Here is a 27,594-nt window from a genome sequence, read left to right on the forward strand (position 1 = left end):
ATGGCCTTAACAAGACTCTTATCTGTGTGGCTCTGCTTTGTTGTTTTAGAATGGATGCTGACGATTCATGAGTGTTTCTGCCTTGGGATATAGTATAGTTTGCAAGGCAGTATGGAACCAGTCTTTTAAGATCATGGAGACATAGGCTGTAGAAACTGCTTTAAAGGGGGGTGGGGGTGGGGTTTCTCTAGCCCAAACTAGCTTCAGTGACCTTGACCTTCTGATTGTCCTACCTCTGCCACTTGAGTTTTCGTGGTGTGGGAATTGAACCCAGGGCTTCACAGATGCTAGGCAAGCAGTCTGCCAGCCAAGCTACATTCCCTAAATCTATGCTCTCTAGAGGTAAAAGTAGGAAGCCTTTGCTCTTTTTTCTTAAAAGATTTTTGGCTTACCTCAAACAAAAACAGAGAGGTCCCGTCATTAGCATATAATAGAGGAAATGAGGACTGCAGTGAAAAAAGCTGTAAAGGCATAAATGAATGTCCATATATGTAAGCAGTATTTAGATGAACAAAATTTTAACCTAGAGTTTGAGCATTTTTCTACTGTAGTTTCACCCTTATGTATATAATCTAAAATAAAAATTTTAAAATAAATAAATATCCTTTACTGAAAGCATCTAATTGAGAGGAGGTGGCACACACCTTTAATCCCAGCACTTGGGAGGCAGAGGCAGGTGAATCTGTGTGAGTTTGAGGCCGGCATGGTTTACAGAAGGAGTTCTAGGACAGCCAGGGCTACACAGAGAAATCCTGTATATAAAGCCTTGTCTCCTGCCCGCCTGTTTCCAAATGCTTGGCATCCTCTTCCCAAATTACCACACAGAGGCTAACATTAATTTTTTTTCTGATTATTAATCGATAGCGATATGCCAATTTCACCATCGATTCAGCATAGAGATCAATCATAGGATGATCGACAGTAGTCACAGTAGTCGCAAGCAGGATTCCAACCTGCGACCTTGGCACAAGGCACTCAGCGTTAGGCGCTCCTACCACTCTGAGCCACTGCCCGAGCTGGTTAACATTAATTATAAATGTTTGGCCAATTGCTCAGGTTTATTACTAACTAGCTCTTACATGTAAATTAACCCATTTCTGTTCATCTATGTATTGCCATATGTCTATGGCTTTACTGGTCCTTGGACATCTTGCTTCTTGAACATCTGACTCACATGTCCCTGACTCTGCCCTTCTTCATCCAAGTTCACAGTTTGACTACTCTGCCTAATCTTGTCCTGCCTTGCCATAGGCCAAGCAGCTTTTATTATTGACCAAAGGGAGTAATACATATTCACAGCATACAGAAGATCGTCCCACAGCAAACCCCTGTCTTGAAAATCCAAAAAAAGAGGGAGAGAATTAAATTCATAGTAAGATTAATGTTACTTTTTCCTAATTTTACTTCTGACTACTTACAGGTAAGTTCATGAAAGACAGGCATGGCAGCATGCTTCTGTGGGCCTCACTACGTAAGAGGTTGAGGTGGTAGGATCACGAGAGCCCAGGAGTTCAAGGCTCGCCTGGGCAACATAGCAAAGCCCTGTCTCAAACCAAAAAAGAAAACCAACAAAGAAATTCACAAGTCTTCTCCAGGGTGTATGTGCATATCGAAGAGACAATGTGATAGATGGATAAAGCCTCCCACATCAGAGCATCTGGGTTTCAATCCTAATGGTTACCAGTGGAATCTACTTATCCACACATCCTTGGGCATACATCCTTGGGCCATCCAGACTTGCACAGAATCAGTTTGCCTTTACTATACCAAGTGGAATGCAGCTCTTCATGCATAGTGGTTTAATTTGGTGGCTCAAATAGTGCCCCATTCTTGTTCCTGTTGTCAGTCTCTTGGATGTCCACAGAGAAATGTCTGATGTCTTCCCAGGCTGTGTATCAAGCCAGGAACCAAAAGGACAGTAGCTGTTGGCAGATCCTAAGGGCCAATAGTTTTTTCTCTTCTCTTGATGCTTGTCTGAGACACCTTAAACCATTCTTGCCTGCTGTGTCATTTCTAGCTCTGTTGAGTGTGACGAGGCAGAGGCTGGGGGCTAGGGCAGCTTTCATCACTACAGTACCTCATAGAACAGATACCGCTAAAAACTGGCAGCCCTTCCGGGTTTCTGAGGAAATAGGACAGAACAGTACATCCAGACATGGAGTCTGGGTTGTTTGGCTCTTATCTTAATGGAAGCAGTGTCGTCTCTCACTGGAGATAGGACATCCTGCCTCAGAGCAATGGCGCCCAAGGAACCATCTTCAGAGCGGATCCCAGACCTTCTGGGCCTACGCAGGTTTCCAGAGTGTATGCAGTGTCTTGTTCACTTAAGCTAATGTCGTCAGTGCGGTGGATTAGTGTGGTGGCCTGTGGAGTCCACATGATCATGGTCCCTCTAGTTATGGCAGCGCTGCAAATATAGCTCTCTGGTATGACCGTGAATGACAGGTACTGCTGCGTCTGCCATGTGATAGCAAACCGCATCTCGTTGTCCTTACTGATGCTGTTACAAAGGAGGACATTTACCAGGTCATGAGCCATACACTTGCTAGCAGGGATTATCCTAACAGTCGCCAAAATACCTCATCTGGGCTTGCGTCTGATTAGTAGTGCTACCTGGTTAGATCTGAGCAACCCATAGTCATGTTCCAAGATTTGTTTTGGCTCTGGCCCAGGTGCTCAGGCAGTTTAAGTGGGGTCATGATAGGATTAACACTTCTGATTCATCAGCTTTTTGATAGTGATACTGACTTCTGAACTCACAAGGGATAGTGGGCGGAGTGCTTTTGTTACTGCTTTCTTAGTGAGACTAGAGTGGTCGGTCCTCAGGGCTGTAAGCTGGGAACTAAATGACCAGTAGCTGCTGACAAACTCTGGATTCTTGTCAGAGCTTTCTCCCAGGCTTGTTCTCTTGTGGTAGCTTTCTTGACAAGACAGGGATCTATTATCGGTGATACGGTTACTTACTCTTATATATGTTTCTAATAAAATTCTAGGATGAGGGAACTAGACCCAAGATAAACCTGTGGTTGCATTGGATGCACCGAGATTCTAGGGCCAGTGTCTCACACTGTCTCGGAGCCCCACTCTGACTGGTAAAGCACATTTTGGGTCCCCAGATCTTAGTGTCAGTTCATAGATGGTGTTCAATAACTTTTAGGAGGGTTTTGTATTTCCCTTTCCACAGGCTACAGTTGCTATAGATCCTGAGGTGATGGCAGGTCACTCTTGGGAAAAGCCTTGAAGGAAGATCAGCAGTCTATGCTTTTGTGGCCTTTTTATTTTATTATTTTATTTTTTTAATGTCCATTGAGGTTTTGCCTACATATATGTCTGTGTGAGGATGCCAGATCCCCTGGAACTGGAAGTTACTGTGAGCTGCCGTGTAGGTGCTGGGACTTGAACAAGGGTCATTTGGAAGAGCAGTCACTGCTCTTAACCACTGAGCCATCTCTCCAACCCTGCTTGTGGTCTTTTAATGGGTTGTGATAATCTTGCATTGAATTCAATGTGTTCTCCATTTGTCTTAAACTTCTCTGTGAGCTCAGTTGGGTTATGAGATAATCAAGAACAGTGAGTACATGTGTAGTACAAATTTTAGTTGGTCTTAATAATAAAAATCCAGAGTCAGGTATAGGGGTTAATCCTGAAGATCAGTGAAGCAGAGAGACCAGCCACTAGAGAGTTCTTTTACCTCTATCCATGTTCAGACCAAAGGGGCGATCCTCAGACTGCATTTCCAGATTGCATCTGTCTCCACCAAACCTCAGACTGCCCTGAACTCCTGTCTCCTCCGCTTTATAGTCCTCTCTCTATTCAGCCATATCACTCCTGTCTCCACCTCCCTAGTGCTGTGATTAAAGACTTGTGGTCCCAAGTGCTGACACCACCTTTGTGTGAGCTCTGTTTCTCTTTTAGACAGATTGAGTCTTGTGTAGCCCAGGGTGGCCTTGAACTAACAGAGACCCCTCTGCCTCTGTGTCCTGAGTCCTGGGATTAAAGGTGTGTGCCACCACTCCCTGGCCTCTAGTGGTTTAGCTCTGCATTCTGATCTTCGGGCAAGCTTTGTTTGTGTTTTCGTAAACAAAATATCACTACAAACACTACTGAGGGGAATTGGCATCTTGAAAAACAACTTGAAAGGGTCGCATGGAGCATAGGAATGGGAAGACTCTGGAGACCTGGATGTCCCTATAGGACGTCTGGTATCTCCATTGAGCTGAGAAGTTCAGTTGAGTGGAGTTGGAGGCCAGCATTCTGAGCCTCAATCATGTTGCCCCAATGCTTGCATCCCACATCCAGTCTGCTTACCAACTAGAGCCCTTATGGGAGCGTCTAAGACTACAATGTTGTTTGTTTAATTGCTCCTCACCAGTTACCATTAAACTCTGGCGCTTATTCTTAGTCCTATCTTCTGGCTGCTAGAAGAAATTAAAGACTATAAAGCAACCACATTCAGCTAGTCATTTGCCTTGTGTACACGTTCCAGAGCAGTTGGAAGTAATCCCAGCCCTTGTTACAATCTCATCAGCCGCTTGGATTTCTAGTACTCTGTCATCTGTCCACACGCATCCTGTGACGCCTTGCATGCCATTGTTCCATCCTCACCCTCCATAGAAGGGCTACCACTTATTAATATGTGCCCCATTTCTATCTTTTCCCCTTTTACTAAAATTAGGGTCTTTTATCAATCAGTATATCTGAATTACAGTTTCCCCTCTCTCCACTTCTTCCATTTCCTCCTCACCTCCTCCCATCTGAATCCACTCCCTTTCTGTCTCTCATTAGAACAGGCTTGTAAGAGATAACAGCCAAACATAACAAAATAAAATACAAATTAAAACAAAACCCATCACACTGAAGTTAGACAAGGCAAACCAACAAAGGGAAAAGAGCCCCAAGAGAAGGCACTAGAATCCGAGACCCCCTCGCTCCCACTCTCAGGAATTCTACAAAATACTAAACTGAAAGCTATAGTACACACTCCGAGGACCTGGTGCAGACCCTGTCGGCCCTGTGCTTGCTGCTTCAGTTTCTGAGAGTTCATATGGGCTTTGTTCAGAGGATTTAGAGGGCCTTGTTCTCCTGGTGTCCTTCATCCCCTCTGGTGCACACACTCTTTATCAGGGTTCTCTGAGCTGTGACGGGAGGGATTTGATGGAGACATTCTCTTTAGAGCTGTGTATTGCAAGGTTTCTCTCTCTCTCTCTCTCTCTCTCTCTCTCTCTCTCTTCGCTCTCGCTCTCTCTCTGCATGTCTGACTGTGGGGCTCTGTGTTTGTTCCTCTGCTGCAGAAGGAAGCCTCTCTGATAATGGCTGAACACAGCACTGATGTATGAATGTAGCAAAATATCATTAAGAGTCGTTTTATCGCTACTTTTTTTTTTTTTTTTTTGACCAGTACTATTTGGTTTTACCCAAGTCTCTGAGCTATCTGGTCTCTGTTTCTTGGTCACCCAAGCACTGTTGAGTGTGGGTTTCATCTCATGGCCTGGGCCTTAAGTCAGATCAGACATGGGTTGGTTACTCCCACACACAAATTTTGTGCCACCATTGCCATGGCATTTCTTGCAGGCAGGAAGCTTGTAGATCAAAGGTTTTGTGGCTGGCTTGTTTACATTTCTCTTTTGGTATCCTGAAGAGTATTTTACTGCAAACACTAGAACTGGGGTGAAGATTCTGTGTAGGCACTAGCCTGACCTCTCCATATACAGTCAGTTGTGTGGTTGTTGTCTTCAGGGGTGGTCCTTGCTGTCAGTTTATGGAGAGCAACCCATTGTCTTGGCAACAGCCCGAGTTGTTTGGGGATTTCCATGTGACCCCACTGGCCAACAGTGTATGTATGTAACCTAGTACTAGTACTAGAGGCTTCGGTTGGTGACAAGAGATGACCAGCTGGGACTCCATTTCCCTCATTATTTGGAGACTTTATTAGGAGTGCCTTCATATAGTTTAGGAAGTTTCCACGGCACTAGGTTTCCGTACCAGCCCGCACATGCCCCTCAGTACTAGCTGTCCCTCCCTACATTCCCTCCCTCAGTGCCATCTCCCTTCCCCCTCTCAACCTGATCCTCCAGTTCCCATCTGCCCCACCCCACCCTCACTCTATCCATAAAATCTATTCCATTTCCCCCTCTCAGAGAGATTCATGTGTCTCACACACAAGCACACACACACACACACACACACACACACACACACACACCCCGTCCCTTTCTTTATACCTAACCTCTCTAGGTCTACAGATTGTAGATTGATAATCATTTATTTAATAGCTAATATCCACATATAAGTGAATACCTACCATATTTATCTTTTTGGCTGTGGGTTACCTCATGCAGGATGATTTTTTTTTCTAATTCTATCCATTAGCCTGAAAATTTCATGATGTCATTTTTACAACTGAGTGACACTCCATTGTGTAAATTTACCACATTTTCTTTATCCATTCTCCTATTGAGGGATATCTAGGCTGTTCCCAGTTTCTGGGTATTTATTTTTTTTCTTTTTTACTGGCAATTTATGAATAGAGCGGCGGTGAACATAATTGAGCAGTGTCTCTGTGGTAGGATGACGCGGTCTTTGGGTATAGGCTCGGGTGTGGGATAGCTGGATGTTGAGGTAGATTGGTTCCCGTCTTTCTAAGAAACCACAATATTGATTTCCGTAGTGACTCTGCAAGTTTGCACTCCCACGAGCGGTGGAGGAGTGTTCCCCTTGCTCCACATCCTCAACAGCATGAGCTGTCACTTGTGTCTTTGATCTTAGCTAATCTGACAAGTGTATGATGGAATCCTGGAGTCATTTTGATTTGCCTTTCCCTGATGGCTAAGGATGTTGAACATTTCTTTAAGTGTTTCTCAGCTATTTGGGTTTCCTCTATTGAGAGTTCTCTGTTTAGATCTGTACCTCATTTTTAAAATGTATTATTTGTTTTTTTTTATTTGATAACTAGTTTCTTGAGGGTTTTTTTTATATGTTTTGGATATTAATCCTCTATGGGATGAGGAGTTGGAAAAACCCCTTTCCCATTCTGCAGGCCGCTCCTTTGCTGTGCAGAAGCGTCTCAGTTTTGTGAGGTCCTGTTTATTAATTGTTGATCTTAGTGCCTGTGCTACTGGTGTTCTGTTCAGCCAGTCCTTCCTGTATTAGTGCATTCAAGGCTTGGTCTTTTTTTCTCTTCTCTCAGGTTCAGTGTATCTGATTTTATGTTGAGGTCCTTGATCCATTTGGAGTTGAATTTTCTAAATGCTACGTCCAGTTATACTACCACCATATGTTGAAGATCTATCTTTTTTTCAGTATGTATTTCTGGCATTTTTTTTCTGTCAAGATCAGGTGTCCATAGGTGTGTGGACTGTCTGTGTCTGCAGTTCAGTCCCATTGACCCCATGTCTATTTTTATGCCAATAGCATGCTGTTATTTTATTGCTCTATCTCTGCAGTACAACTTGAGATGAGGGATTTCAAGAAGACCTCCCAGCAGTTCTTTTATTATACAGGATTGTTTTAACTATCCTGGGGTTTTTGTTTTGTTTTGTTTTTATCCCAAGTGAAGCTGAGAATTGTTCTTTCATGGCCTTTAAAGAATTGTGACAGAATTTTGATGGGGATTGTGTTGAATCTGTAGACTAGATTGCTTTTGTTAAGTTGGCTATTTTTAGTAAGTTAATCGTACCCATTCATGAGCACAGAAGATCTTCCCATTTTCTGATATCTTCTTCAGTTACTTCAGAAATTTGAAATTCTTGTCATAAAAGAAGTTTGAAGTTGCTTGGTTAGAGTTACACCAAGATATTTTTTATTATTTGAGACTGTTGTGAAGGGTGTTGTTTCCCTGATTTCTCGTAGTCTACCATTTGTATGTAGAAGAACTACTGATTTTTTTGCATTAATCTTGTATCCCGCCACATTACTGAAGGTGTTTTTCAGCTGTAGGAGTTCCCTGGTGGAATTTTTAGGGTCACTTATGTATACTATCTGCAAATAAAGATACTTTGACCTTTCTCTTTCTTTCTTTCTTTCTTTCTTTCTTTCTTTCTTTCTTTCTTTCTTTCTATCTCATTTGTATCCCCTTCATCTCCTTCAGTTGTCTTATTTCTTTCTTTTTTTTAATTAATTTATTTATTTGTTTATAAGAATTTCCACTTCCTCCCCACCTCCCCATACCCTCTCATTCCTCCCACTCCCTCTCCCCCCCCCCCACTCCCTCTCCTCCTCCCTCTCCAGTCCTAAGAGCAGTCAGGGTTTCCTGCCCTATGGGAAGTTCACGTTCTCCCCCCCCCCCAGGTCAGTTGTCTTATTTCTGTAGCTGAGACTTCAAGCACTGTATTGAATAGATTCGGAGAGAGTGGACAGCCTTATATTATTCCTGATTTTAGTGGAATTGCTTTGAATTTCTCTCCATTTAATTTGATGTTGGTTGTTGGCTTGCTGATTATTGTCTTTATTATGTTTTGGTATGTCCCTTGTATCCCTAATCTCTCCAGGACTTTTATCATGAAGGGGGTTGGATTTTGTCAAAGACTTTTTCTGCATCTAATGAGATGATCATGTGGGGTTTTTTTGGGGGGGTCTGGTTTTAGTTCTTTCAGTTTGTTTATATAGTAGATTATATTTATTGGTTTTTGTCTGTTGAACCATCCCTCCATCTCCGGATGAAGCATGCATACATGCATACATACATGTATTTGTTGCACACAATTGCCTTCAAAAAACAGATGAGGGCATCAGATACTCTGGAGCTGGAGACATAAGGAAGTTTTGAGTCCCTGATATTTGTGCCGTGGACGCTGGTCCTCCGAAGAGCCAAGCTGGTGTTAAGAACAGACAACTGTCTTGACTGCTGAGCTATTTCTGCAGCCTCATAATGTTATTTTTTAATTAGTTTATTAATTGTGGTTTTTCCTATTGTTTAAGGTTCCATGATGGAGTTTGACCATTGCCTCAAGAGGTTTCATATTTTGGATTAGTTAATCGTCTTTACCCTCTGCTGGGAACTTTGAAACTTCGGATTCAGTTTCTGTGTCCTTCAAGACATTACATGCAGAGAGATTGTACCATGGACTGCAAGGAGAGCTGCCCAAGTGTGAGCATCCCCAGCTCTGATGAACATAGAGAGAAAAAGAAAAGGTTCACGGTAAGTGCATAGCAGGAAGCTTAAGAGAGTCAGTACAGCGAATGTTTCCACTCTGCCTGTGTTCTTCCTAACCAGGAATCCGCCTCCTTCCCTCCACATGTCCAGGTTCTGCTTTTTTTGAATGAGCTGTCCTCACAGAGCCCTCTTTGGCTGTTGTAAGGAGGCTGCTTGTTTGTCCCAGCCGGCCAGAACCGAAACAATCACACAGAAATCGTATTATTTAAATAACTGTTTGGCCCATTAGCTCTAGTGTCTTAATTAACCCATTTCTATTAATTTGTGTATCACCATGAGGCTGTGGCTTACCAGATAAAGTTCCGGCATCTGTGTCCATAGGGGCTACATGGCTTCTCTTTACTCTGCCCTTCTTCCTCCCAGCATTCACTTTAGTTTTCCCCACCTAGCTCTTTCTGCCCTGCTCTGCTATAGACTCAAAGCAGTCCTTTATTAACCAATGGTATTCACAGCATACAGAGGGGAATCCCACATCAGTTGGCTACTGTAACAGTAATTGTCTTTTATAGTGCATATTTTTGCCTATTTACCAGTCCCTTTGGGGAATTTTATGAGGCTCATGTGCTCTCTCGACAGATGCTTGTATATAGACACTGCCTGTGCACTATAGTTTGTACACACTGTTGAGTCCATGGTAAGGACTACTGTCTTGAAATTTCCATGCTGTCTCATGGTATTTAATTACTTTCTGCCACATTTTAAAATGTTTCCTTTTTCCTCTTTTTTCACCTTAAAGGTAAAGACCTTCCTGATTTTGTTTTTGTGCCATAGTATTTGCTGGAGGGAGGGTTTTATAAGCAATAGGCACAATGAGTATGTGCTAGTAGCGTTATCAGTGACTGTTACTGGGACATAAGCTCTTTAAAACCTCTGTGTGTGTGTGTGTGTGTGTGTGTGTGTGTGCGTGCGCGCGTGCGTTCGTTCGTGTAGCATATGTGCACATACAGGCCTGTAGAGGATCCTAACCCTAAAGTAGTCAGGTATCCTCAGGTGTCCTCCTCCATCACTCTGTGCCCATCCCTTTGAGGCAGAGTCTCTTCTTGCACCTGGGTCTTTTGTTTTCTTAGTTACTGAATCTCTGCCTTCCCTCAGAGATTGAATTACAGATGTGTGCAGAACACAGTCTGTTACATAGTTCTAGGATACAAACTCAGTTGCACAAGCAGTCTTTTAAAAATAGTTTTCATTTTCTTTATGCATGTACATATAATATATGTAAATAGATTAGGTAGATAGATAGATAGATAGATAGATAGATAGATAGATAGATAGATAGGTAGGTAGGTAGGTAGGTAGATAGATGCCTGCATGTATGTCTGTGTACAGTTTAGTGCCCTCAGAGGCCAGAAAAAGGATCCCCTAGAACTGGAGTTTACAGGTGGTTATGAGCTGTCATGTGGGTGATAGGAGCCAAGTCTGGGCCCTCTAGAATGCCCCCCGTGCTGAGCCATCTCTCCAGCCCTACAACAGGTCACCGTGACCTCTGAATCACCCCTCCAGCTGAGAGCAGACATGTCCTATTAGTATAACGAGACCCACTGTCGTGTTTAGTCCCAGGCTGCTGTGCAGTACGAAGACGTTGGCTGGACTTCAGCTCTGTTCTCTACTTACTTTCTCCCAGGTTAGGATGCTCAGGCTGTCTTACTCTGTCATCCTGCTTGAGCACGCGCCACACCGTGGTCTACACTTTGGTTTATAGGGGGAAGGGTGTCCATTTTCAGAGTACTCGTGGAGTACATGTCTCTGTGGCTTCCTTCTTGTCATCCCTGCACATCTGTAATGTTCCAGCTGTTAATTGCCTTCTAGAAGATAGCTATGGCAGACATGATGCAGCCTGGACTTCTAACCGGTGTTTTAGCTGGCCTCTGCCATTGCGGGGTGATAAGAATATCTTCTGTTGGTGTGACTAGAAGCCCCATGGTGTCTCATGGGACTAATGCAGTGCCTTTGTTCTCAGTATTGCTCATCAGACCCCTTTAGGGGCCATCCCTCATCTGTAACAAGTAGGTCACTGGATCCTTGCCGTTGAGCCCTGTGACAAGTGACTTTCAACTCAAATCCATGTTCACATGGGAGTTGAGAAGAGCGGAAATCTTAAGCTAACTACTCCAACTACTGTCTTCTGCCTTACTAACTTGCAGAGGTAACCCCAAATGGTAGCTCTTTCTTAAGGTCCTAGATGTGGTCACTGGCTTTGTTCTCCCCTCCTAAACAAACACACCTCCTGCATTGATACAGAGAGGTTAGAGTGTGTATCTGACTGTTCGTCTCTCCTTAGCCTCTAGGTTGCAAAGTGTGTTTATCTGTGAGTGTGTGTGACAGTGTATGTTTTAACAACAGTATCTTAAACAGTACATGCTTATTAATACGTTTATATAAGCGTATTTTTAGCAGTGCTACCTTGAAGGTCAGCGAGGACTATTCTATCTTGGATAAAATATGGAGTGTATGCAATATAGTCCTTCCTTTTCTCCTTGTTCTCTACCTTTGGGCTATTTTGTCCTTCGGGAACTTTGCCTCCCATCAAGTTTGGCAGACGTTCCTACTGTGTGGACAGTGATGGATTAAGTTAGGTGTCCTTTGCTCTTTTCAGGGAGAGAGGCTTCCACACCATCTGTGAAAGTCAGGAAGCCTCTGCCACGGCCTGGTATTTCCATGCTGTGCCCTGGTTTCAGGGTCCCTGTGAAAGGTCATCTTCTTTGTTTCCTTCCCTCAGATGCCCAAGTGTTTCCCAGTAGGAGCCTTTGTGTGTATGTAACCACTTAAAATACAAAGTAGCACCTCCTCACTCCACACTACTTTCCTTTGCTATCCTACTTACCTTACCTAGTGTGTACGTAGCCAGCTCTCAATATATTTATCTTATTCTGAATGCCTTGCCTGGTGAAATGCAAGGTCATTTGAGGAAGGCCTTCCTTCAATATTGTTTCATGAGAGCTTAAAATCGAGTTAGTGTAAGTTTAATGAGAATTACCTGGCTGGAGAGATGGCTCAGAGGTTACAAGTACTGGCGGCTCTTCCCTAGGACCTGGGTTCAACTCCCAGCACCAGCGTGGTGGCTCACAACCATCTTCAGCTCCAGGTCTGGAAGAGCCAATATCTTTCATGGCCCCTGAGGTCACTAGGATACATATGCAGGTGCTCTTACATGGAAAATAAAAAACTTTAAGAATCTTAAAAAAAAATTCTTTTGATATGAAAGTTTCTTTTTGTTTTGCCCACTCATTTTATTGTTGTTGTTGTTGTTGTTAAAACTTATTTAATGGTGTGTGTGTGTGTATGGTTTGCTCCCGAGACTCTGTCCTGAACCCAGACTTGGCTGTGGTCTTGGCTGTAGTTGGGTATCTAAGGGAGACAGCCCTCCTCCCTCTTCTGTATCTTCACCAGAAAACCAGTACGAGATGCCCCTGTCACATAGACCAGGGTCCATTCTCTGTGTTAGTGCTGCTTCCGCATCTCCTAGTTAGGAGACTCGACAGCCTGGCGCTTGGCCGAGTCTCCTCCTTATTGCTGACACAAACTCAGTAGTTTTGCATAGTTTTACCTGTAAAGGGATGTCCCTGGTTATTCTCTGAAAATAACAAACTTTTTTGACATCTGAAGTGTATTTGACACCATGAACCAACAGTTGACTATAAACCAGCCCTCTGCCTGTTCAGTATCGATAGCTCCAGGGACTAAGCCCTGTTGTCCTTCATCTGAGTAACACATGCCTTCCCAGGTGACTGGTACCAAGCCTTTGCCTTGACTCCCCTCAGCCTTCATTGCTTCTCTCAAAGAAAGATACAGCTTTAATATGGCTGTATACCCAAGGGCCCTGTTAATGCAGCCACTTATACGGTATATCACAAAATATCAGAACTCACGGTATTATCTAGTATGAATGTGTAGATGTGAATTAGCTACCTTTTGTGGAATAGGGTGATTTGTACATGTCTGTGTGGTTGTCTGGGATGACCCTGCTTTTCTCTGACACTAAAAGACTGTGCGCACAGGTGTAGGAAGTCACCTGAAGCAAGACATGTCTAGTTATCACTATAAAAGTTGGTTTATAACCCAAGTCCTTCACCAGAAACTCTGTCTTCATATACTTTAGTTATTGTTATTTTCTTGTTAGAAATGATAGCATCTTTGGGTTCTCCAACTCTTTCTTCACAATTCATTGTAGAATGTGGACTTATGTCTTTGGACTGAACTGTGAAAGTTAATTCTGTACCTGCTGCTGATTTAATGCCAGGTCTAATATACAGGGGGAGTAAATGATCCGGATTGTAGTCAAAGTTGGATACCCAACTACAGCCAAGGGTTTTGATTTTAAGTAAATCAACTTTTTGACTGACATTTTCTCGCATCTAGTAGGGGTTATAACTCTGCTTGCCTCATAGGATTGTTGCTCACGATTAAACGAGGCTGTATATGAAGGCATTAGACACATTTGTACAATGGTGTTAGGAAAATGTAAGGATATGATTTTTATTTGAAAACTAGTGTGTCAAAGATGGTCTGGAGGAAAAGAAGCAGTAGTAAGTGTTTATGATGGGTCAGGGGTTGTTTTGAAAATACTTATTATTTCAAGGCCTGGAGAGCTGGTACGTATGAAAGTGGCATCCGTTAGGTCTGTAGTTCTTTATTCTTAGAAAAGAGAATATGAGGCAAGAATGGCAAACTGTTAGAATTCAGGTAGCTCTGGTAGGGAGCACATTCATATATCCGCGGTTATTCTGAAAATAACAGAACTTTCATGACCGTCAGTGCTGTATTTTACTAGAGCTACATAGTCAAATGTTCCTTTCTTGCCTTCTTTGTAATGAGCTCTTCAGGATGGAAGACCTTTCAGATTGTAGTTTGCATTAGTGTGTGTGTGCGTGTGCGTGTGTGTGTGTGTGCGTGTGTATGCGTGTGTGTGTGCGCGTGTGTATGTGTGTGTGTGCGTGTGTGTGTTTAAAGCTTGTTACAAAGGAGGCGTTACATAAAATTTAAAATGTGAATGCTAAATTATCCAAGAGTAAAGAGTAGCTAATATTGCTAGGACAACAACAAAGAAATGGACAAGATGAAACTTGTGCTTCACTTGGCATGCTTTTTTATCTTGGATAATCATACGAGCAGAAACCAGTTTTACAAATATGAAGACAGTTTTTATTTACTTAAACAGCCAATGGTTTCTTTGCAGTTAAAATTTGTTAAATTGCATCATTTTCTTTTTCTTTCCACAGGTTTATAAAGTTCTAGTGTCTGTGGGCAGAAGCGAGTGGTTTGTCTTCAGGAGATATGCAGAGTTTGACAAACTTTACAATACTGTAAGAGACCACATTATTTATTCTTTCTTTGATTTTTTTTGGGGGGGTTGTTTGTTTTTTGAGACAGAATTTCTCTATGTAACAACTCTGGCTATCCTGGAACTTGCTTTGTAGACCAGGTTGACCTCAAACTAAGAGACACACACCCCTCCCCCCCCCCCCCCCCGCCTCTGCCTCCCAAATGCTGGCATTAAGTGCGTGCGCCATCACCCCCTGAGTAACTACATTTCTATTTAAAGCTAAATACTTGAGAAAAAAATCCCATGAACTGAGAAATGTATTTGAATGAGCAGATCAAGACATCTTTCCAATCAAAAAAGGGAAAGGGATTCTTCAAAAGCATTTTAATTTATTGTCTTTATGTGAAATGTGAGAAGACGGACAGTTCTCCATGAGCAGTGGGAGACAGAGGTGAGGAGCTCAGGGACATTTCAGGGTTCAGTGACGCTGGGCACCAGTACTTGTGCCTAGTAATATGGTATCCGTCGAGGCAGTTCCGGTTCAGATCTTCAACTCTAAGCCTGAGATCTCAAAGGATCAGCCGCACATTCCTCTTATGTGTCCTTAAAAGTTGTCAGTTCTGGGTTTTAAGTACTAACAAAGTTGAAATGAGTGTTGCCTTCCCAGCAGTCCACTGGAGTTTGAAGTCTAAGTAACTGAAGCCATTTTTACCCATAATCCAGCTGTTAAATAGTTCACAGTCTGGCACCTATAGTCACATGTGGTTTTTAGCGAATGCAATGAGACACCAAGGTCATTGACGGCGTCAGACCAGACTCTGCTGGTGCTGACTCTGGGGGAAGACACTGTCTCAGAAGTCTTAAGATGCTCAAGCCATGTCTCTTGAGTCCGTCACTGCAGAAGCCTGGGTTAGAACAGCTGAGGCCCAAGTTTTGGCTCAGTTACAGAAGACAAACAAGTAAACAATAAACAGTTGTGCCTTCAGCTCCAAGTGTAAGTTCTTAGTTCTCTGTGCCATAAAAGACACTGATCTCCCAGTGTGTAATGAGTAGTAATATGTAAATCTTGGGGCTAGGAAGATAACCCTTGCCCTTGCTGCTCTTGCAAAAGGGTCCATGTGGGGTGGTTCACAAACACCTGGACCTCCAGGGCCGGGTTTTCATTGTTCTCTCTGGCCTCCAAGGCCACTGCGCATGCACACACACACACACACACACACACACACACACACACACACACACACGCATGAATACAATTTGAGAAAATATGTAAATCTGTAGGGTTTCATTTGTTAGATTTTTTTTTTCAAAAATGTATTAAGGAAATTAAGGTTGTCTCAGCTACAAAACAGACTGTTTCCCAAGTGGATTGAGATGAGTCACAGTGTCTCTCGGTTTTTTCTAAGTCCTTACAGTTAGACTTCTGACTCACCTTATTAGCATTTCACTGTATATGTCCTAAACAATACTCAAATGATACACTAATTGAAGTTGAACTTAAAAACAAAACAAAACAACAACAAAAAAAACCAGTGTTTTACTTCTCCATTGCTGGTGGGAGTGTAAGCTGGTATAGTCCCTTTGGATATCAGTGTGTTGATTTCTCAGAAAATTAGGAAACAACCTTCCTCAAGACCCAGCAATACCACTTTTGGGTATATATCCAAAAGACGCTCAATCATGCCACAAGGACATGTGTTCAACTATGTTCATAGCAGCATGTCCTGTCTGTTTATGCGACCAGCTGATAAGTCTGCTAAGTGTCTTACAGTTTTATGTGTTTCTTGTGGGGGGTATCATTTGTTTTCCCCTCTTTTGGTCTGAGATTTGCTGCCTATAGCATGCAGTGATTAATTCATTCTTTTATTTGTGTTTCCTATTAATTGCCAGTTAGATCTGTACTTGGTATGTGTGTGGATTTTCTATTGCAAGCTTACAACTTGGCTGCCCCTTGTTTAATCTATTTCTATATACAGTAAGTGCTCAGGATAGATAACAAATGATTCCTCAATAAAAGTCAATTTTCTTTTTTTTTAATAATTTTTATGGTCTTTATTTTATGTGTATTGGTGTGAAGGTGTCAGATCCCCTGCAACTGGATCTTCAGACAGTTGTGAGCTGCCATGTGGGTGCTGAGACTTGAACCCGGGTCCTCTGGAAGAGCAGTCAGTGCTCTTAACCACTGAGCCATCTCTCCGGCCCCCTAAAAGTCAATTTTCCCTCAAACAAATTTGATAAACAAATGTATTGGATACTAATAAGGAGCAAGCTAGAGTTGAGAGTATTGAAACCAAAATTAATTCCCTTTCTCTGGAAAGTGTTATTAATCTGTTGCTGTAGACCACAGAGAGCACATTTCTTGAGAGAAAGGGTGAGTAGCCCCTGCAGAGCCTGGGTACCATTTTCCAATCACAGTGTTAACAAATATGATCATCTTTAACCGCCCAGCAAAATCTGGAAGGTGCTCGGTTAGCCTATCCCTATTTTACAGATGGGAAACAACAACTCCTCCGCCACCCCCAGCCCTCTCCAAGGTCACATACTTACTGAACAGTTTAGTTGGACAAAATAGGATGATTAGTCAGTCTGTGGTATTTTATTCATATATATTAGTATTATATGTCATAGCATCGTACTTAAAATATGTCTTGTAAATTTTCCTTAAGATCATATTGTGTTGTGCAGGGATTAAATAGAAATTAGCTCACAGAATGCTGTTTTTAAATTTTAGTTGAAGAAACAGTTTCCTGCTATGGCTCTGAAGATTCCTGCCAAGAGAATATTCGGTGATAATTTTGACCCAGGTAAGCAAAAGCTTCATGGTCTAACTGCTGAGCTCTGGTTGAAGTTTGAAGATATAGGTCATGTGTTCATTGAAGGATATAATTGTTCAGAACTTTCTGGTTCTTTGAGACAGAATCTTGCCATGAAGCCCAGGCTGGCCTCCAGCTAGTGATCCTCCTGCCTCAGCCTCAGGCTTGCACTGTTTTGCCCAGGAGTCCTATGATGTACAGTTTGCATCACTGCTAAGAAGGCGTGTGTATGGTGTAAGGATAGATAGCAAATGGTTCTCCGATGAGAGACAACTTTTAGTGTCAAGACACCTGACTCCAGAAACATGAGTGCTGTGGGCTTTATCTCTGCTCTCTGGCCTCTGACAGTGAAACTCTGCAAAGCCCTCGTCCAGTTCAGGTTACATGTGCAGGTCTTACGTCTGTCAGCATTTATTCCACAGCTTACCGCTTTGTGCCTGTGTGTTCTTCCATAAACGTTTCATGATAATCTCCTACGCTGACGGAAATGTGACTGCCGGTCTGTGTCTCTCTTCCAGATTTTATTAAACAAAGAAGAGCAGGACTGAATGAGTTCATTCAGAACTTGGTCAGGTATCCAGAGCTTTACAACCAGTAAGTACTTTCCCTTTCGTCTACTGCAGCAGTGGAACAAGAGCAGGCAGAGTTTATACTCTCTGGTGTTACTGTGCAGGCTCTGCCAGAGCCCTTTCTCCTGATGCTCCGTCCGCCTTCCCTGCCGCCCACCCTTTTCCTTCCCTGTGCACGTGTGTGCTGTCCTAGCTGGGTTTCTCTTTGCTGGAATAGAGCACTGGGACCTAAAACAACTTGAGGAGGAGAGGTTCTTCAGCTCACAGCTCTCGGGTCACCCTCCCTCACTGAGGGAAGCCAGGGCAGGAACTGAAGCAGAGGCCGTGGAGGAGCGTGGCCTACTCGCTTGCTCCCCGTGGCTTTCTCAGCCTGCTTTCCTATATATGCCCAGGAACACCTGACTGGGAAGCACCACCCCAGTGAGGTGGGCCCCCCACATTAGTTGTTAATGAAGAAAATACATGGCAGACTTCCCTTCAGGCAAGCATTTGTGAAGGGACTTTCTTGAGAATCCTCTTCACAGATGAATCTGGCTTGTTTCAAGTTGACAAAAATACCAATCAAGACGTGGAAATTTTATGGATTACTGTTTAAATAAATTGGTATTATGTAGTTAAAACATCTTGCTAATTGTTTAATATTATATTTGTTTCCATCACTTGGAAGAGTACCCCAGTGCCGGCTCCGTGGCGAGGATTAAGCTAAATGAGTGTTGTCTGTATGTTCCAGCAGCGTGGGCAGTTTCGCACCCATCCTCCCCAACCTCTGGATCTTATCTTTCTGCTCCCTCTTCTGAGACCGGCTCCGAGCCTTGCCCGAGCCTTGCAGGAGGCAGGGTGGTAATACTATGTCTGTCCCTTTGGGGCTTAGCACTTATTCTCTTTCCTTGGATCACTTGTGACAACAGATGTTTTATATACACATGCACGTTATAAGTAATGGTCTTCCATTCAGGATAGAAGAAATTTCTAGAACCCCATGAACAAATAACCAAGAGGTTTTAAGCTTAATTTTTAGCTGACATTTTCTTTTTTAAAAAATGAGGCACTTTGTATTTTCTAGAGCCCGTCTTTTGTTAAAAAAACAAATTACTTATTTTTTATTTTAATATCAAATTATCTTAAAATACAGCATATGAAAGAGTAAGATGTCAGTGTGTCATGCACACTTACTGCGTGCTTATTGCTGCTGTCGGGAAAGCACACTTTAAAGTGTCTTCATTAACCTGGAGATGCATGCATGTAATCCCTATACTTGCAAGACACAGGCATGAGGAGAAGAAGTTCAAGACGAACTTGAGCTGTATTTGACCCTGTCACAACTTCTCCTTGACCCTAAATAGCTTTGTTCTGACAGTGAAAAGTATTTTTAAAAAGAACGTCTTGAAAATGTGGTTTTAAAACTATTTAACCGGGATCCAGTCTATTCATGAAAAACGTGGTTTTAAAAGTATGTAACTGGGATCCAGTCTGTTTCTCTAGCCTTTGAAGGAAAAAGAGTTTTTCAAAACAAAATGAACAACAAAAAAAATATTGGCAGTAAATAATGAATCCCAAAGCAAAACAATGGCATGTTTGACTATTACCTAAATTTGTGAGTGAAACTGAAAACCAAAATACACAAAAATTTGCTTTGATAAAGAATGATGGATAAACGCACTTACCTGAGAGAGAGCCAATGTGAACACTGTACACTGAAGTAAAAAGGAAACTTGGGGCTATAGAGATGACTCAGTAGTTAAAGCACTGGCTGTTCTTCCAGAAGACTGGGTTCTCTCCCCAGCATCCTCATGGTGGCTCGCAATCATCTGTAACTCCAGGCTTAGGTGATCTGACACCCTCCTCTGCATGCATTGGTGCATAGACAAACATGCATAGCTGACCTGGGTACAGCAACCTGGGCACCTTCTTTGTATTAAAGCTGTGCACAGGCCAGTTCTCACCGGTCACTTGGTCCAGGCAGGAGACTGTCCTCAGCACCTCTGAAGCCACTCACACACCTCACTTCAATTTCCATTCTTTTTTCCTCACGAGGTAGCCACAATTCTGTTTTTAAAAGCTAGATTAGTGTGCCCTGACATTAAACTTTTTTTTGTTTTGTTTTCTGAGACAAGGTTCCTCTCTGTAACACCCTGACTATCCTAGAACTCACTTTGTAGACCATGCTGACCTTAAACTCACAGAAATCCACCTGTCTCTGCCTCCCAAGTGCTGGGATTAAAGGTGTGCACCATAATGCCTGGCCCCAAACTAAATGGTTTTGATTTCAAAATATTGGGGCTGGTTAGATGGCTTAGTAGGTGAAGCCACTTGTCATGCAAGCCAGGTCACCTGAGTTCCCATCCCCAGAACCCACATAAATGTAGAAAACCTCTGACTTCCACATGTGAACCATGGCACATTCTCTCTCCTCCTCTATATGTACAAATAAGAAATTTAGAAAAAAGCTTCAATCTGTCTTACAAGTCATAATGCAGCCATGGTGCTAAGCTTCCTTTGGAGAGCTGTCTGCAATGCATGAGAGTTGTGGACTGAAAAGTTGGAAGCCATGAAGTAACTCTTGGTGCATCTATGTGACAAGGAACATGCATTTGGTGTATCTGTGTGGAAAGAGCATGCATTTGGTGCATGTGTATAACAAGGAACATGCATCTGGTGCATCTGTGTGACAAGGAGCTTGCATTTGGTGCATATGTATAACAAGGAGCATGCATTAGGTGCATCTGTGTGGCAAGAGCATGCATTTGGTGTATCTGTGTGACAAGCATGCATTTGGTGCATCTGTGTGACAAGAGCATCTATTTGGTACATTTATGTGACAAGGAACATGCATTTGGTGTATTTGAGCATGGTTTTGGTGACTGTAACAAGAGAATACATTTGGTGCATCCATGTGACAGAAGCATACATTTGGTGCATCCGTGTGACAAAAGCATGCATTTGGTGCATCCGTGTGACAAGGAGCATGCATTTGGTACATCTGTGTGACAAGAGCATGCTTTGGTGCATCTGTGTGACAAGGAGCATGCATTTGGTGCATCTGTGTGACAAGAGCATTCTTTCTGTGCATCTGTGTGACAAGAACATGCATCTGTGTGACAAGAGCATGTATTGAGTGTATCTGTGTGACAAGTGCATGCATTTAGTGTATCTGTGTTACAAGAGCATGCATTTGATGTATCTGCGTTACAAGAGCATGCATTTGGTGCATCTGTGTGACAAGTGCATGCATTTGATGCATCTGTGTGACAAGTGCATGTATTTGGTGTGTCTGTGTTACAAGAGCATACATTTGGCACATCCATGTGACAAGGAGCATACATCTGTCAAATCTGATTGTTGCAGCCTTTAACAGCACAGAGAAATGCTTATGAAGTAATTTGAAGTAGGAAACACAAGATAAAAATGTGAGTCCAGCACAACTAAAATAGTGCAGAAAATCCAGCTAACATAAAATGTAAAACTGGAGATCCCTTTCCCCACATTGACATTCTTCTAGATTCTCATAAGTACAGAATTCAGTGGTTTTCAGTATATTCGCAATGCTGAACACCTGCCATCCGGGTCTCCTCCTGTCACTGGAAAGTCCAATCTAGCATTTCCATTGTCTCAGCAAGGAAAACGCTTGATAGCCATTCCTCTCCTTTCTATCTAAAGAGCTGTCTGTTCTAGGCATTTCTTTTGACTGGAGCATACCATATGTGTCTTCTTTTTCTTCCTTTGTTTATGCAGTATAATGTTTTTGTCCCTATTGTAACAAGTATAAATATTCTTATTGCTGGATCCTATTCAGATACATGGTTTAACCACATTGTGTTTATCCATTTATTAGTTGATGGATATTTTGTGGCATTTCTCCTTTTGTAATATTATAAATATTGCTATTGTGAATATTCATGTATGAAGTTTGGGGGAATACATATTCTTAGGTTTTGTGCATGTAAACCTAAGAGTGGATCATTGAATAATGATGTTTAACATTTGTAAATTGCTTCTTTTTTTTTAAAGTATTTTTTTATTTTCATGATGTTCTACAACAAATATTATTTGTATTGAGTTGTTAAGACTATTCCTGGATCCGGGAGGTGGTGGCCCACACCTTTAACCCCAACAGTCTGGAGGCAGAGGCGGGCAGATCTTTGTGAGTTTGAGGTCAGCCTGTGTTGAAATAACCAGGCTAGCTAAGGATAAAACAATTATATTTTATTTATTATAAGGGAAAAACTCATGAACCAGGAAATGAGAAATCCAAGCACAGCAATGTCCTGTGGGGAAAAGGCACAGAGAAGGCAGACAGGGAGGTGCACACCTTTTTACCCTGGGTCCCAGAGAAGCCATGCCTTAACTAAGACCCACCTCTTAAAGATTATTGGTTCACAAGACTTTTCCCATCAAACCTGATCTAGAAAACGAGTTCCAGGATGTCCAGGACTACACAGAGAAACTCTGTCTTGAAGAAAAAAACAAACAAAAACAAACAAATTCATGGAGCAATGAAAATCCCGATAGATGTGTGAACATCAGGATAACAATTTGACCATTTATTGGGGTTTTCATTGTCCATGAATGGTCTGTATTAATTTTAGTGTCCTCCCCCGCCCCCCAGCATCAGCTTGTGTCTTTGTACCCGTTTCATTTTTACTGTGGAGATCTACTCTAATGTAGCCCTGAATCTTCGGAAAGTCTCGCCTCACATCTGCGGGTGTTAGTGAATACACAGGGGAGCCAGCCGTCTCTGCTCACTATGGTGCCAGACACCACAGCCCTCACTCCACGCAGGGGTGTTTAGTTCTCATCGCTGGCTGCCAGCTGGTGTTCCCCATTGGCAGTTGCCATAGTTGGCTTACTCTTCCTGGTGGCAGGTGGCCCTCTGCCTCCATTTGATTATGAGAGAAGTAAGGTTGAAATAAACCTCCTGGTTCTTAGATGGGTCTGTACATGGAGTGTCGTGTTCCCCACCCCACCCCTCCCCTGTGGCTTATATTTAGAAAGGGTCCAGGAAGAACGTTTTCACAGTTTCTCCAAGCATTGCCACATTCTTTTCAGGAAGGTTGCCTCATTCTCCAGCTCACCAGCATCACGTGAGCGTGGCCCTTCCCACTCTGAGTGTCATTCCACTGTCCTGATTTTGCTAGTTAATGAATGTGCAGTGTGTCTCAGTAACAGTTTGCATTTGGGTTTCCTCTTCTGCGAACCATCTGTTTGTGGCTTCACCCGCTCCCCTCTTGGGTGCCCTCTTTTTTAAAAGCAGAACTTCTTGACTCCTGTTATAATAATGAATAATCCATTCTGTAGTTTTCTTGTTGTCAATGCTAATATGGTGGTTTCTATTTCCGTTTCCTTTTAAAAGGGAGACACGCTGCACACATGCTATCGAAGTAATGAGGTGATCTTTGTTTTCAGCCCAGATGTCAGAGCCTTCCTTCAGATGGACAGCCCCAGACACCAGTCAGATCCCTCCGAGGATGAGGATGAAAGAAGTGCTCCGAAGGTAGCCACTGCAGAGTCGCGGCCTTGTGTGAGACCAGCGTTGTGTGTGTGCTCGGCTTCCTACACTGTGGGACGCCTAGAAACAGTGTTGCACTATTTACTGACTGTTCTCCTCCTTTATCTTTTCATATGTCTACATGTGGTATTGTATGATTCATGTGTGTGGACATGTGTGTAGAGGTACACACGTGTGTGTGTGTAGGCCCAAGGTTGATATTAGGAATCTTCTATAGTGCTCTTAGCATTTTACTCAGTGAAGCAGGGTCTGACAGTCAGATCTCACCAACATGACTAGTCTTGCTGTCTTGCTGGCAGCTTGCTTGGGGGATCCCGTCTCCACCTTTGTGGCTGGAATTACAGGCAAGCCACCATGCCCACCTGGTATTTATGTGAGTTCTGGGACTCCAGACTCCGGTCCTCTTGCTTGCTTTAACTACTGAGCCATCCTCCCAGCCCCCGTCACTATCTCTTACAAGATACATAACAAATTATGTTTTTATAGTAAAAAGCATAATGCAAGTTGTTCTTAATATTGAAACGAAGTAGAACAAACTTCTTTTGGGAAGCTATTTTTAATATTCACGTTTGGGTGCTGTGAAGAAAGAAAATTACAAAATATAAATCAGGGATCTATATGTAATATAATTAGAAGTGCAAACACTACATGATCTTGGAAAGCAGTTAAGAAATGTACATCAAATATAAAAACTTAGGAATTGATATAGATGGGCTAATCTGCCACACAGAAAAATCAACTTATTTCAGCATGGTCATGCTTGTCCTAATACATATTTTTAAAGAAAATTTGGCATACTATTATGTGAAATCAATATATAAATGTTTATGTATATTCACATTGAAACATAGAATCTTTCTAAAAGATACACAGAAGTGAAATGAAACATATAAATATTAGCATAATCTGTTGGCAAGGGTATAGAAAAACATCACCTGTCTCCTAGTACTTTCTGTGTTTTCCAATTCTAGGCTTATGCTCTTAATAAAGGCAAGATATTCAAATAGTTCCTTAAGGAGTAAAGTTCATGTAATCATGACTTTCCACATTTGGTCTGCTACTTATATAAAAATGTGTTGATTTAGAGTATTGAAGAATGTATTTGTCAAGAACTTTTTAATTGCGTTGACTTATTTGAGCTTGTGTCCATGCACATGGGCATGCATGTGTGGGCGTGGGTGTGGAGGTCAGAGGACAGCCTGTGGGAGTTGGTTCTTTCCTTCCACCAGACGGATCCCCTGGGAATCAAACTCAGTTCTTCAGGCTTGGTGGCAGCAGCTTCACCTGCTCTGCTTAGCTACCTCACCAGCCTAATTACTAAGACCTTTTAAATCACCAATTGAAGTTCATAGCTAGACGAGTTCTTGTAGATATCTAGAACTAAAACCCTTAATTTTACTTTTAGGAACAGTGACTGTAAGAAAATTTGGGGTGGGGTACATGCCATGGCGTGTGCAACTTTGGGAAGTGTGATTTCTCCTGCCCTGTGAGTCCTGGGATCACACTCAGGTTGTCAGGCTTGGCAGCAAGCATCTTTACTGACTGAGCCATTCCACCAGCCCTAAAACCCCTTATTTTATTTTATTTATTATTTTTAAAGACTTACTTAATTTGATTTTTTATGTGTATGGGTGTTTTGCCTGCATGCATGTCTGTGTACCACATGTGTGTTGTGCCTGTGGAGTTCAAAACACGGTATTAGATCCCTGGCTACTAAGTTAAAGATGGTTGTGAGCCACCCTGTTGGTGCTGGGAACTGAACCCAGTGCTCTTAACCATTGAGCCATCTCTCCAATGCCCCTCAGCCCCTTCATTTAAGGTGAAAAATATAAGTCAGGGGAAATCAAGAAATAGAATCTCAATTAGTTGTCAATAAATCTTACCTTACCATCAATGCAGTGATGGATATCATCTCTTATCATGGTAGGTACAGTGAAACATTGTCTAATTTACATTTGACCACTTGCTACCATTTCAGGGACATGCTCCTGTAGGGAAATCATTACCAAGTAGTAAATATTAGCTATGTATTAATATAAATCAGGGACAAATTGTCCATGTTGTTCAACCCACACTTTGTCTTTTTGCATCTATGTAAGAAAAATCCTTCTAAAGGAAGAATGCCAGTGAAAAGAACATAGGTCAAAAGAATCAGTATGTGAATTTATTTTGTAGTTATATTTTAGGATTCTATAAAACACTAGTATTTAATCTGTAAAACACTGTATTATTTAATCCTGAGTTTAATCTCACGTCAAATTAAACCACAGCAAACCTCATTTCATGAACCAGCATACTTACAGATTGATCAGCCTTGAGTTACACTATTGTGATTCGTGTATTTCTGCCTCTGGGAATTGAAAATTTATTGCATAGAAGTTTTTCATATCGACATATTAGATAGCAAATGAATTAGGGTTGTGACTTTAAAATTAGCTTTAATGTTTTTAAATATCAAACCTGCTTCAGAACTTTGAAGGGTGAGAGTGTTTGACATTTATTTTTATAAAATATTGTGTCTCCTGGAGATTATAAATCTGAACTTGATGTCAATAAAAATATGATAAGCTTACATGGAATATTCTTGTAAAAGTCTATGTACTAAACACACATACAAGTCATTTAACTTTCTGAATGTTATAAAGAACTTACACCTGGATGTATGGGAAGCAGACTTGCACTGGCTTTCGTGACAGCGTCCACTGTAGGATGGGCTTGAGACACATGGGGAGAATGCATGCGCAGAGGACCTGTCCTGATCCCTTGTACCTCCAGAGAAAACAGGTGCCCCCATGACAGGATCACTAAATCCAGCTTGTGGAATTTTGAGTGAGTTTCGTGCCCAGAGGAAAGCTGAATTATGGCAGTGTAGCTCCTGCACCAGGGGTGGAGACCAATCCCAGGGGCTCACTGGCCAGCTATTCTGATGGAAATGCCAAACCCCAGGCTCAGAGATAGACTGTCTTTAAAAAATAAGGAGTTTTAAAACAAAGGAGGGTACAGTCAGTCTCCAGCCTCCACACTACACCGAGAATATCTACTATTCACAACCATCCCTACCATCATTCTGGCTTTAATGCTTCTTTAATAAGTCTGCAAACAGTTAGCCATCGTCACCAGTATTTAAATGTGGAAGTGATTCCTCGTACTAAAGTGATTTCAGTGCTTGTCTGTCCCACACAACTGTGGTGACTTCCTCCATTTTCTAACCCAGTAAGTGTTGCTTCTGGGTTGTCTTTTTCCTTGCATCTGTTCTTGAAAGTTATCATAATAAAAGTGGCTGCGCTTATATTGAATATATGACAAGAATTAGAACTTTAGATTTCTTTAACATGTATTGTTGTCTGTAGCACAGTTATGTACTTTCATGTCAAAGACGCTAATGTGAACACTGTTTTTCCCTCTCTAAATAGCCACACTCTACCTCACAGAACATCAACCTGGGACCAACTGGAAATCCTCAGTAGGTTTAACTTATTTTAACTTTCAAGAAGTGCTGTTTTGAGGATGTGCATTTGTGTGAGGTCAGAGCATTTTAACGGAGGCCTATGGGGTGTGTCCGTGTGACAGTGAATGTAATGCTGTCGTTTGCTTCAGAGCTCTCGAGAGCCCACGAAGGCTGGGCTTTTTGTGTTAAACTGTTTACTGTGCGTGTTTGCTTGTGTGCGTGCACACAGCCATGAAACATGTATGGAAATCAGAAGATTTCTTGTGGGAGTTGATTCTCTCCTTCTACCATGTGGGTTCTGGGGTAGAATCCAGGTTGTCAGGCTTGGCGGCAAGCACCTTCACCTGTTGAGACATCTTAGAAAGCAACTCTTTTCAAAAGCTGCAAGTTGATCGTTGGAGTCTATTTGCCCATTGTTTCTTCTCTTTATTTTAGGCACGATCAACTGACTCTTACTTACAGGACTGTAGGTCCTACACACTGTCATGGTGCGGAGGGGTGGGGAGAGAAGGAAAAGCATCCTTACAGGGGCTGGAGAGATGGCTCGGAGGTTAAGAACACTGGCTGCTCTTCCAGAGGACCTGAGTTCAGTCCCCAGCAACTGTATGGTGGCTCACAACCATCCATAATGAGATCTGGTGCCCTCTTCTGGCCTGCAGGCAGAGCAGTGTATACATAATAAACAAACAAACAAACATTTAAAATTATTTTTTAAATAGAGCATCCTCACGGACCTAATTGATCTCCTTCTCAGGGCTGTCCTCTGGGTGTCTTAGCCCGCTTCTTCTAGAAGAGTCGTGATGAGTCTAGAAGTCGTTATAGCATGTTAAGGGGTGTTAGGCTTTAA

At 42.3% G+C, this 27,594-nt stretch overlaps 1 protein-coding gene across 5 annotated transcripts in view; it reads left to right on the plus strand.

The window, feature by feature from the left end:
• Positions 1-27,594, plus strand: part of Sgk3 (serum/glucocorticoid regulated kinase family member 3) — a 114,616-nt gene that overhangs the window by 58,837 nt on the left and 28,185 nt on the right. For all 5 annotated transcript variants that reach the window (XM_085677307.2, XM_085677306.2, XM_048420016.3 and 2 more), the window contains exons 2-7: positions 8,917-9,136; positions 14,368-14,451; positions 17,143-17,215; positions 17,743-17,818; positions 23,197-23,284; positions 26,713-26,762. In XM_085677307.2, coding sequence (XP_085533433.1) covers positions 9,041-9,136; positions 14,368-14,451; positions 17,143-17,215; positions 17,743-17,818; positions 23,197-23,284; positions 26,713-26,762 — 467 coding nt within the window. In that variant the 5' untranslated portion in view covers positions 8,917-9,040. The remainder of the gene's footprint in view (positions 1-8,916; positions 9,137-14,367; positions 14,452-17,142; positions 17,216-17,742; positions 17,819-23,196; positions 23,285-26,712; positions 26,763-27,594) is intronic.

Source organism: Myodes glareolus, chromosome 16, assembly GCF_982192425.1.
Source record: "Myodes glareolus chromosome 16, mMyoGla1.1, whole genome shotgun sequence".
NCBI lineage: Eukaryota > Metazoa > Chordata > Mammalia > Rodentia > Cricetidae > Myodes > Myodes glareolus.